This window comes from Empidonax traillii, unplaced genomic scaffold (genome assembly GCF_003031625.1).
Source record: "Empidonax traillii isolate 1590-97213 ecotype Southwest subspecies unplaced genomic scaffold, ASM303162v1 scaffold18:size2335232, whole genome shotgun sequence".
NCBI classification, from domain to species: domain Eukaryota; kingdom Metazoa; phylum Chordata; class Aves; order Passeriformes; family Tyrannidae; genus Empidonax; species Empidonax traillii.
The window spans coordinates 591,468-604,364 of record NW_020955211.1 but is presented as its reverse complement, the minus strand read 5'-3'; the positions used below and the strand labels follow the sequence as shown (position 1 = coordinate 604,364).

At 39.1% G+C, this 12,897-nt stretch overlaps 1 protein-coding gene across 1 annotated transcript in view; it reads left to right on the top strand.

Moving 5' to 3' along the window:
• The first annotated feature begins 3,472 nt into the window (after positions 1-3,472).
• SLCO4C1 (solute carrier organic anion transporter family member 4C1) overlaps positions 3,473-12,897 on the top strand; it is a 30,359-nt gene continuing 20,934 nt past the window's right edge. The window contains exons 1-2 of the mRNA XM_027896712.1: positions 3,473-3,772; positions 8,890-9,153. Coding sequence (XP_027752513.1) covers positions 3,523-3,772; positions 8,890-9,153 — 514 coding nt within the window. The 5' untranslated portion in view covers positions 3,473-3,522. The remainder of the gene's footprint in view (positions 3,773-8,889; positions 9,154-12,897) is intronic.

The window sequence follows — 12,897 nt, the reverse complement described above, 5'->3', positions numbered from 1 at the left end:
CTACTGAAGATTATAAGCCTTCTAACTTTACAAGAAAATTATTGTTGTCAGTTTGCTCATTTGTTCTGAAATCTTCAGTTGCCTTTTTTCTTTTTCCTGGTTGTGTATTTCACAGAGCACTTCACTTTGCTAAATTGAAACAGTTTGTTTCTTTCAATTCTTTTTAAAAAAACAAACTTTACTAGTAATCTTTCTGCACATTTTACTCCTTTAAAAGTTATTCCTGGGAAGCTGAGGATACAAGCGCCACACAGAATGGAGGATAACAGCTTGTAGAACAACCTTAGCAGGTATCTCTGGTCTTAATATACACATAAATTGCTTATATTTTTGCCTTTTTCATGGGCATTGTCAGCCTAGTTAAACAGATTATTCACCTCAGAGTCTATTACCATTTGTTATGTGAGCACTCTAGATACTTTCCCAGAAACCAATTATATTTTGCCATTTTCAGGTAGATTTTGTAACCAGTCTTGAATTGTCAGGAACTTCTGTAATAGCTTTAAGTATGGTCTCAGAGTAAAGCAGTTTATAAAACCTGGTTGAATCTACTGCATTTCTCTGTAAATTGCTTTTGGGGACATAACCAGTGCAAAAATACATCATATTTTATTCCCTATCTCTCTCTCTGTCCCTGTGGCTTTCTCCTAAAATCTGTATTCTTCTAGCATGACATAAATTCTCAAGAGTTCACTCCTATTGAATTTCCTGGATTATTCAATTCCCATACTAGGAATACTAATTAATAATAATTAATGCCCATACTAGGCCTATACCGGTGTAAGGGGGATAATTTTGACTTAGATGATCAGTGGAGCATAGAGGGGTGAGAAAGTAGTTGTACTGGCATGTGAAACTAGCCAGAGTATTGTACAATGTAGCTTTATTGCACAAGTTGACTGTAAGGCCCATTGTACTTTCAGCAAAGTCAACTAGATGTCTCTTATTATCATAGCTGAGTTCCTCCTTGGCTTGGCTACATTCTGCAAGATAGATACAAATACCCTTGAAACACAATGGTAGAGGTCATACATAGGGGTGAGGAAGGTGACGGAGAGAGGAAGATGATGTCGTTCGCCCCCTTGCCCTACAGTAGGGCATGCGCAGACTGTTGCCATGAAGTAATGAATAGGTGGTGTTTGGCTACCACTCAAGCATCACCTTATACTACGTACTGGCCCTACGTAGTGTAATGTAGAGCTGACAAAATGGACTGCTGGGTGGAGCGATACTCATCCTTCCATTGAGACTGTGTTGCTCCGCAGGGACGCCCGCTAAGCATGAGTGCTGACCAGCCGCTGCAGATCCTGGCAGCCCTGGCCTGTCTGTGTAGGTAAGCACAGTTTATTGATAGGGAGCAACTGAGAAAGCAAACACTTTATATCCTTTTTTTCTTGTATCCCTTTAATTCGCTTTTTACTAGCTAATATTGTATCCCTTTAATTCCCCTTGTGCTAACTAACACTTTTAATAGAGGCTATTCGTAGTATTGTATGAATGCCAATAGATAAAGTAGTTTGTTTGTACTCTTTTTAGCTTTTGATTCTCTTTGCTAATAGTTTTGTTTTTAACTCTCACTGCAATAAAAGATGTTTTGTAGTGTTTGAATGACTGTTGTACTTGTCTTTACTCTGGACATGTATCCTTGCGAACCTGGTACAACGGGACACCACAATGCTACCCTCACTGATTTCCTCAAAAATGTTGACTTCATCTGAACATATTACTTTTCATAGTGAGCTCCACTCACTTCTCTTTTTCCCTTCTGTTCTGTCACCTTCCTGTGGTGATAAAACCAAAACCACTAGCTGACCACTAGATGAAGACAACAAAAAACCTAGCTGATCTGGCAGATCAAGGGAGGTTTTCGGGTATCATTAGCAGTATGGTAATTTAGCAATTTCATGGATTATTCTTACTACTCTAGCACGTAAGCACTCTAGCAAAGATCAACGTATCATTTTAGATGACATGTCTTACTTTATTTTAATTAGGAGGATGAAAAATCAATCAATTAAGTGCAGACAAAAAAAGAGAACTGTACTTATATAGTCTTTCTGAAACAAACTAGTGTGCCAGCTGATTCAAGCATATCCTTAGACTTCTCACAAAGTTCTTAACTGGGATATATCTTGATAACCAGCAGAGCAAAAACCATTCCAGACTATAACCTGAAATGATAATAAGCTAATTTCAGGGTTTGGGCATCATCAGTGACGAGCAGATGAATGCTTCACTGGAGAACAGCTATCTGAGCTCTTGTGGGCTTGGGAAGGTCCCTGCTGTCTGTGGGGATGGGGTAGCACCTGAAGAGACCCTGTGGTGGCCAAGGAGGGAGCATGAGAAAAGCCCAGCTGCCAGGGGATTCCATGGCCCTCTGTCTCTAGCCATCACCCACTGCCTCTGCAAGATGTGGCAGAAGAACCAGAAGCACTGATTTCACCTTTGCAATTTATCTATAAGAATAAATAGCCACATATTCTCTTGTCTAAGTTACTTGTTATCTTGTACAGATAGTCATCTGCATGATGTTTCTGTGCTGCTAATGTGTACTTGAAAATGTGTGCTTCTCTCCTGGGAGCAGATGGCTGAGAATTGAAGAGGATGCCCTGGCTTTCACTGTTAAGCCAAGGTCACTGATGATATCTCTAGTTTCAATCTTGTTTCACTTGTCTCTAAAATGTAAATCACTTTTAAAAGGGGAATTACTTTTCAGGACTAACTTGTGCTGCCCAGAGATGAATACCAGCGGTGAACAGCTGATCGACGCCCAGATTCCCTCCCAGCTGCTCTTGTGAAGATGAGTCAAATAACTTACACTATATGCAAACAAATTTGGTCTTTCTTATACACTTGACAAATTCTCATGATTGGTGTCCGCAGCTGAATTAATGAGTTCAATGACTGGGAACTGCTGAACGTGGAAACTTTTAGTGGTAAAGGAAGGGAATAAATATTTCCAAAGGATGACATCCACAAATGTCCAGGGTTTTTGCTGTGGGCGACTCACGTTGCATAAAGTGGGAAAGCACCGTATCTGGTCCATTTTGCAATCTTTCCCTTTTTGCAACACTTACGTAAGGACATGTCGATTTTTTTTTTTTTTTTCTTTTCCAGAAAGAAACTTTCGTGACGACTTTTTTAAATTCTCGCCCCCACCCCCCGCACAGAACGAATGCTGCTGAATGACACGGCCCTGTGGGTGCCCCACATTGACCCGCCCCACCTTGGTGTGGGTCGCTGAGGGCTGCCGGTGTTGCGGGGCTGTCGGTGCGGCAGACCTCCCTCAGTGAGCGGCCGAGGCGGCCGGGCCGTGGCGGGGCCAGGCGGGGCGGGGCGGGGCGGGGCGGTGCCACCACCTGCCCTGCGGGGCGGGGCCGGCCCTGCCCTTGCCGTCTGGGCTCGGCCCCGCCGTGCTGCGCTTGGCCCGGCCCAGGCCGGCCCGGCCCCCCCGGTATTTAGGTGCGGAGCGTTGGGCGCGGGTGCCGCTCGCAGTCGGGGGTGGCAACGGCCTCGGGCGCCATGACTGGCGGCATCGAGAACGCGGCGTTCGAGACTCCCAGCCCCAGCTTCGGCCGCCAGCGCTCCTGGAGCCCCGCCGGCTCCGATGCCAGTGCCCGCGCCCGTGCCCATGCCCATGCCCCTTCTCCCTCCGATCTCGACTTTGAGGAGGGGCCCTGCGGGTGGGGCGGCTGCACCCCGGAGGCTCTGCAGCTCTGCAACAACCCCGAGGGCTACCTGGCTGTGTACAGCCTGCTGGCCACCTTCCAAGGTAACCCGTCCCCGGGGGCCACTGCTGCCCGGGGCACCCCTTCTGCTGCTCCTTTTTCTTGGGGGGAAGCCTGCCGGGAGCCTGGGCTGGGGGAAGTGGGAGAAGCGTGATGATGTTTTAGGCAGTGGGTAAGGAGAGGCAGAGTTCCTCTAGGGATGGTAATGGCTTTACTAGGGGAAGAAAGTAAAGTAGTGCCTTGGATAGGGAAGTTGCTCGTACAGTGGTACTCTTTCTACTTCACTCTGTTCTGCCGCTTCTTCTTTTCCTACCTACGTTGCTGGCCACTGCTGAGTCTATGGTCCCACCAGATTTGTGCTTATGCTCTTGTCAGTGCTGCGTCCGCATTGGTCACATTTCACGTTCACTTATGGGTTGGATTTAGAAGCCAGGGAATAAAACACCAATATAAACCAGTTGACAAAACTGTAGTACTCGAGCATTACTTTGTTACTTGTCTGCTAAGTAAAACAGTATCTTGGCATGGTTGGTTAGGACTTTGGGTAATTAGGATGGCTTTGAAAACAAACAAGTAACAATCTCTTCTTGTTTTGTGAATCCCAGTGAAGCCGTCTTCCCAAAACTAAACTAATGGTTTAACTTGATTGTGGGGGAAACCTGAAGTTTAGCTTGTTCTAAATTTCTGCTGTTGAGCTTCAGAACTTCTTGTCCATAGTTTTGGTTTTCTGTAAAAAGATTTATTAGGGCCTTACCAAGTCTGAGGCTTAGAAAGTAGTAGTAGTGAGTGGTTGGAGGGGAAACATCAGTGTACCAAATATGTAGTCTTGAGATTTGTAAAGCTTGAATATTTGTCCTTCAAATTGAGCTATTTGATTAATGTTCATAACCCTTAAATTTTATTGGGCTAGTTAGAAACAAAAATGTGTTTCCTGAAAAAATATGAGGATTTAAAGCTCATTGTTGTTGCTCCTAAAAATTAACACTGCTGTATAAGGGTGAAGGGAGATGTTGGAGATTTGGTGCTACAGGCCGTCTGCACTGAAGATATGTGGGATATGGATGGCTGCGTTCCTGCCTGGAACCACACAGAGATATCTGGGATGATATGTGGAGCACTGAACAGCACTGCTTAAAGCATAGAAGGATTTCAATGGTATTTGTGTTGCTTGGAAAGTCCTTGAAGGAACCAGTGTCTCTCAGTATATGTTTCTGTGAACTTCTTCTGATTTCAACCTGTTCAGAATCTAATCTTAGCATACAAGTTTTGTGCTGGAAAGAGAGTATCTAGAGAGTTTTGGCCAGAGCCTGTTTTTCCTTACTTGGATTTGAAAAGTCTTGCTACAGCTGGTAGGATCAGGATGTGATTATTGTTACAGTTATTCTGCTGTTAGCTCAAATTTATTTTCTTCATGAATAAAAAGAAAGGGAAAGGTGGAAGAAGTTTTTACATAGCAGATTTCAATGGCAGCTGAGTAGGTGACTTTTAGAATACACATCTATCTTTTTTTGAGTGGCTTAAGAGTACTAAACCAAGTGGCTCGAATATTTTCAGCACTTCTAAATTTCTTCAGATCTGGTTTGCTGTTGTGATCTGGTTGCTGAGCTGAATAATGAAGTCTGTGTCATTTAAAGTTTTTCTCTTGTTAGTAGTCTGGGTAGTTTGGCATTCATAAAAACATCTTGTATCATAAGAATCTCTGTCCCCTTAAGAAGGCATAAGTGTTGGTTGTGCTGCTTATCCAGCTCTTGGCCCTGTTATCTAACTTTATATGTGTGCCAGGTAACTAATATAGTTCAAGTTAAGGGCCTTTAATGTAAGGAAACCTCTGATGTTGGTTTTGGAAGTTGATGTAAGTGTGACTATCACAGGTCTTGTGGCATCCTTGATGTTACCTGGGTTTTCTGAACAAGAGCCTTTGGTTAGAACAAAGAAAGGAAATTGGGTTCTAAAGACTTGAGCTGCATTTCTTTTTGAGATGCAAGAAAAAACAAGAGTCATTATCAGCAAGAAATTCAGTGCTGTGTGTGAAGCTTTGTGAAAACATTCAGGTCCATAGCTTCAGTCTTAAGATAAGAGCATAGAAAATACAACTGGAATTTTGAAGTTATGTGAGCTAATGCTGTGTGGTGGTTTTGGGTCTAATTATTTGACTTACCCTCCAGATTACAGAAACAATGACTGAGGAACATAAAAAATATGTGTTAAACTTCCTGGTACACCTCTAGAAAAGATTAGGTACTTAATCTTCAATACTTATAGTATTGAAGATTAATGAAGTAATCTGTAACACGCTTTTGATGAATGTAAGTTGTTATTCTAGTCTTTTTATATGAGTGAAGATAGTGGGTGATTATCTGCAGTGACCTGGTACATGTGTGTAGATTTCTGGGTGTATCTAACTGAAAGCATGTATTTATCAGGTTGTTTTCTAGCTGCTTTAGAAAAGAGATTACTGTTAGCACCTGATATGCTGTATTTCAGCTTCTCAGAAGATTCCAGATGGAACTTGTAATTTCTAGCTGTTTCTGTTTCAAGTATGTATGAAACCTGTATTTCCAGAATAGAAAACACTTTGTGTAGAATGTTGTTGCATGACTAATACCTGCTTTCTGTACAGCACTTGGAGTTGCATAAATATATGTTGGATCTTGTAATACAGTAACTGGATGTGCTGCAATTCATAGCAGTAGTAGCAAACAAGGTAGAAGTTATCTCACTATTTTGACTACAAGAAGGACTGTTTATTCCTTGTGTGAGTAATTTTTATTAAACAAACAACAGAACTGCTGTTTGACACTGGTTCATTCTAATATGTCTAAAAAATTGGAATAGCACAAATAGGCTGATTAGGCCTTTTCATTTTTTTTGTGTACCTGTAGACCACTATATTAAAGCCACCGTGCTTATAACTGCAGAGCAGGGTGGTGGTGTTTTTTTTTTTTGTTTTGTTTTGTTTTTTTTTTTGTTTTGTTTTGTTTTTCTTTTTTTTTAAGAAAGGATAAAGGAAAAATACTCGTGTTTTACTAGAGCAAATTAGGTTGGTTTATAATTAATCTGGATTTTATGGGTCAGTACCCACTGAACCTAAATCTCTAACAGATGTGGTGGGAGAATAAGGTTTTGGTTTAGAAGACTTGAAAAATAGTTTCTATACTATGATTTTAAATGTTGAGATGTCCCTGCAGAACTTGTTTTTCAGATCAAGTATCAGCCAGGTTCCATCTTTTCTGAAGAGACTTTGGAGATTAGGTACGAGATGATGGCATTGGAGGAGTTAGGCTGCCTTTTATCACATCTGTGTTTTTACAGATGAAATCTAATTATCCAGTAAAATTAACTACAAGGTTTTATGGCTTTTAGGATGCAAATTGAAGGTGATGACTTAAATTACAGTAAAAGACAATGCCTTCTAGCTCTGTAATCCGTTTGCTGTGTAGCACACTTGCTTCATATGAATGTCTCAAGGCCTTAGTAAATGTTTGAGGTGCTGGCAAATAGGGGAAAAAGTTGTTTGTTCATTCCTTCATGCTATTATTGTTCTATGCTAAGTGCTCCTTAATAGGAAAAAGTTGCCAAATGTATAACCAATGGCAGTGGAGGAACACTGTAGTACTTCTGTTATTGACTGATAGGTAGAATAGTCAACCTTTAAATAAAGAAGCCATAGGTAGGGTATTGGAATTAAGATTGTGCCAAGAGCTGCCTCCTTATAGAAAGCTGAAATGTTTGCCTGTGGTGGGGATTAGAAAACAGCTGGCTGATTTGAAGAAATGTTTTTCAGTGTGTTGGAACACTCTAAGATGTTGAAATTTTGCCTCAATAGTTGTATTTCTGGATGGTACAATGCTTGCTGAAAAGTAACTTACGTCTATTGCTGTCACAATTCCTTCTGTTCTGGTTGTAGAATGACAATAGAGAATCATGTTTGAATTTTAGAACGGGCAAGAATAACTGTAAGGCCTGTGTCATGAGAGAGGCTCGTCAGTCATCTCTGAGGTTATGTAACTCAAACTTATTTGCAACTGTGAGTCCAAAACTTCCTAACTTTTGTTTCAGGTGTATATTGTATTAGGGACACAGTTTAATTAGACTGTGATGAAGTTGTCTAACACTGTTAAGCAGTACTGCTATTACTCTCTCTTGTAATATAATCCTGTTTTGTTAAAAGCAAAATCCTGAAAGTTTAACTACCTGGTGTTTCACATAGAAACAGAATATGAAGCAGGATGGGAGATTCAAGTTAGAATCTACAGACAGTGGGTTTGTAGAAAAGAACATGCACTAGCAGTTGCAGCTTCCTGGCTTCTACTTTTGAATACTTTTTATTTTTTTGTGGTTCATTTGTGCTTCAGCAGGGCAGCTTGTGCAATCCCTTTTTTTCTGGGTCATTCCATACTTTTGCTTCTGGGAACTATAAGATTAAGAGGACCAACTCTTTTTTTTTTTTTTTTTTTTTTTTTTTTTTTTTTTTTTTTTTTTTTTTTTTTTTTTTTTTTTTTTTTTTTTTTTTTTTTTTTTTTTTTTTTTTTTTTTTTTTTTTTTTTTTTTTTTTTTTTTTCTCTCTCTCTCAGTTAAAGTAAATCATCTCAGTTGCTCTGGAACAGTTCTGAAATATTTTTAAATAGCTTTTTTTTTCAATTATAGAGGAAGTATGTCTATTCAAAAGCCTTCTTATATCTTCCCTTGTGGTGGCAGGAGGAAATTCATGTTTTTTGACAATATTTTGAAACCTATGTCCTGAACTTACTTCAGTCATAGCTTGTATTCTAGTGCAAACCATAACCTTAACTAATTTCTTTTTAACTTGTACTGTATCTTATTATGCTATAATGCATTCTGTTTGGAATCTGTGCTTCAAACAGAATCTGGAACCTTAATACATGAAAAGAGTTTGAGGCATGGTATATGGCTTAATAATTGAGTGTCCACAGGGGAATGAAATTGAATAGGTCCTGTGCAATTTTGCTGGCTTAAACTGGCACTGTGTTGATCTACTATATACCTAGATTTTAAAACTAAGAAATAACTTAGAAAGGAGCTTTCTAAATATATTAATTTTAACCTTTCCATCACACAATGGTAAGTTTACCCTTGCAGTGCTATTAAATTAATGTATCTTTGACTAATTATCTCCTTTTTTTTTTTTTTATTTTTGTAGGTATTGTGGTAAATGGCCTGGTTAACATTAGTATTTCAACAATTGAGAAGCGTTATGAGTTGAACAGTTCCCTGACTGGCTTGATCTCTGCAAGCTATGACATTTCTTTTTGCATGTTGTCACTGTTTGTATCTTTCTTCGGAGAAAGAGGGCACAAACCACGATGGCTTGCTTTCTCAGCATTTATGCTAGGACTGGGCTCCCTTGTGTTTTGCTTACCACACTTCAGTGTTGGAAAATACCATTATGGAGCTAAACCTGAAGGTAAGCTTATCTTTGTTACACACAGACACAAAAAGAATCTCTGTAGTGACTTGGTGCAACTCTTAATTTGGTACAATGTAATTATTCTCTGTTAAAATCCTAAAATAGACTACTATTGGTGACACTGAAAGTAATGATTCTGTGAATCTGTAAGTTCAAGAACTTACAGAACTCTGCACCGTGAACTTTGTTGAACAGAAGTGATCTGAGTGTTAATACTGGTTCTTGTTCATTAGCAGCATTTGAATAAAATGCCTTTTTTTTGCTTGCACTGTTATATGCAATTAAAATTCACTTTAAAGAAAAGTGTCTGGCATCTATTTGTGAATTGGAATCAAGTTAGATCAGTGATGTAGAATAAGTGTCAAAGTAAAGCTTTGACTGTAGTCAAAAAAGTTAGACTTGCCATCTTGTTGAAAGGTGACTACTTTTTGCAGTTCTCTGGGGTTTTGAACCATTAAAGGCATCTTGATTTGTTCATTAACAAGTTTCTTTAAGTTCTTTTAAAAGATGTTGATTAAAACTTGTGGATTTATTTGAAATGGAGATAAGAGGCAGTACTGTACTGAACAAAGCAGTATTTAAATCATGGGAGTAGTGAGATCTCAGTTCTTACATAACTTTTCTCATAAAAGACTTCAGTGCAGTGTGATTAGTGCAGTGTGGTTTGTATTGCAACTCAGTGGCACACCTGTAACTAATACAGAAATGTTCAGATATGTTTAAAGCAGGATGACTTAATTGTTATTGCAATGTTCAATCAGATTTACGCCTCCAATGACTAAGCATACTAGAGTGCTCACTTAAAAAAATCAGTAGCTGTTAAGCAACCTGATGAAAGATTTGATTCTCAAATTAATTTCTTTAGTGTTGATCATGTCATACACTTGCATGAGCTGTCCAGACATTAGTTAAACAAGTTTGGCAAGCTGTTTTCCCCTATCTAATAAATGAGGATCTGAAATGGAAATTAATTGAACTTTTAACTGAACAAGTCCAAAAGAAAAGAGTCTTTAGTGTTTGAGGACTGTGAGCAGATGATTATTTGCTGCCTTTTAATAGAGGGAAAACAGGTTACTTGCTCCTGGCTCTGTTACAGTCCCATTTCTCTACAATTTTGGTTTCAGTATTGTACTTCCTCCTTCACTGTAGTATGGAAGGGATCTGAATTTGATATATAAGTTTCAACCTGATTGCAGTTTTTTCTTTTTAATTAAAGCATGATACTGACAGTGTGAGAGAAAAGACCAACTATCCCATCTGATCTCTCCTTTCAAAATGCAGTTGAAATCTCAAAGAATACGTTACTGTTTGATCAAACATTCCCATTGAATATGGATGTACATGTTGATACCTTATTAGGGAGATGTTCTACATGGACTTTTAAAAGTTCCCCACCAATTCTACATTTCAAAAGGCATGTGTCTCCACCATGGCATTTTCAGCTGACAACATTCCTGCTGTTTTGACTGTTGTAATGCAGGTGCCTATGCTGTGACTGTGGTGAGAGATTTAAGAACTTAAGCTACTTAAACAAAACACTATCAAAGATAAATGACTAAATGTAGGGAATGCACTGTGACAGAGTCAACATAAACCTTCAGGCGCTGTGCAATGGCATCCTTTAACTGACAAGTACAGGATCATGGGATGTCTGGTTTAGCTAGTTCTGATGTTGATGAAGCATCTTAACTATACAATTGGTTGTGGAATTTATTAGCACCACACCCTCAAAACCTTCCGTTTTGATTGTTTGTTTGAATGAGTAGTTAAAAAAAAGTTTCTATAAAACTTTTATTTGATGCTTTGTATTAAAATCTACTATCTAATTTATTTCTGAACAGCTCTTTTTACTAATTGGTTACTTGATTATTTATGTTTAGCTGCTTTATGCCACTACAGAGAGTTTTTACCTGCAGGATAATTTCAAGTACAGTTCAATGTAATTTTTAATTTGACCGTCAGGTTAATAAATAGATCTTGTCTGGAATACAAAATATATATAACCTACTGTATAAGGCTTACAGACTTGGTGAAACTTAATGTTTTACCTTGAGACATTACTTTGCTTTTATTCTGAGTATATACATATCCTACTCTACAAAACTATTTGATGTTTATTTATCTTAATACCACTTTCTAGAAGTAGTTAAATTTCATATTGAAAAAGTTATTAATGAATGGTCGCCCAATTATTAAAACTTTTTAGCCACAGCAAACATTTATTTTCTAATCCCCAGAAGCTTCAGACTCCGATGTGTAGCCTAGGTGTGACCAGCTGTTTGTTCTGATAACTTTTCCAGATTGCAGAGTCGCCGGTGCCTCAGTCAGGGGCTCCACCTGGTGGTGTGTCCATAGCGGAATCAGCCAACTTTGATTAACCAGAAATGGCAGAGGGGACTGTGAAAACTGCAGGTGCTATAAGCAGTGCACCTTTAAACTTCTACCTCGGGTTTTATTTTAAAAATTTAATTGTTTCGATATGTCTCCCATAGCAAATGTGAATAGTAGTTTTTCGCTTGACACTACGAAGATAATTTTATTGTGAAGACAGTCAAACACTGGGACAGATTACCTAGGATTCTTCTTAAGTGAAAAGGACGAAAAACTTTGACTCCTCCTCTTGATGTTTGTTATCCCATATGTTGTCCTGTTTCTGTGCAACAGCACTGTATCACCTGTTGTGAGCTACAGGGAGTAATGATAAAGCCCGTGCATGTATCTATAACAGCAGTGTAGACAGTTTGGTTGAATACCTGCTGTGTGGCAAGGACTTCCTTGTACTTCATTTTGTGAGCCCAGAGTGTGGATTGAACTTGCCCTTTCTTTGCTTAAGTAAAAAAAATCTTTTCAAATGTAAGAGGACCTGAGGAAGAAAAAAAGATGTAATAATTCTGTGGTGAAGTAGTGTGAATGAATCAATCTGCTTGTTGGATCTGAAGGATGTTTTCATATATCTGTTCAGTGTGGCTTATTCCCACAAAACTGATGAGTTTATCTTCTTTCTTAGAGTTTTATTCTCTTCTGTGGAAAAAAAGAACCATGCTTCTCTTTTATCTTGTCACTTGGCACTATTACTGAAAGTGCAGTGGTAGTAAGGGGAAGAGAACATATACTCCCTGTCATCAGTTCCTCTTTTCTCTTCCCTTCTTGTCATACCAAACATTACAGGAGCAGACGCAACCTTATGCTGCTGCACCGCTGCTTTCCTCTTTGTGTGCACAAGTACAGAGGCTTTACCTTAACTACCTGTTCTGGAGAGGTGGCAGTGTGTGTGCTCTATGAGAGATAGTGGTGTAGGTTTTCAAGGTGGGTTTTCTTTTTTCCTAGGGAAACATTTCTCAAAAGAGTGAATGAGAAGGGAGGGCTATTTTTGCTAGTGACTGACTGCACTTTCTAGCAGTCCAACTTTCACTAGGTTGTTTAGGCTGCTCTGTCAAATTTTTTTCCCCATAAATCTGCTAAGTAGTGCTTTCAACAAGGCAAAGCATTTTAATAAGGCTGTTTCATTTATCTTACCTTCCTGGTGAGGAAACAAGAACCAAGCCATAACAGTATTTCTTTTGTGGGATATAAACTTTGGCTCTGCCAGATAGGATACCTTAAAAGGTGTGAAAATTGAAGTGGGAGCCTGACATAACAGCGCTTCATTTGTAGTTTAGCTTTCAGTACAGGTTTTTCTTCAGCTGGACTGTGATGAGCTGAGTATCAGAATCGTAAAGTCTTGTTGTCTCTGTTTTTCAG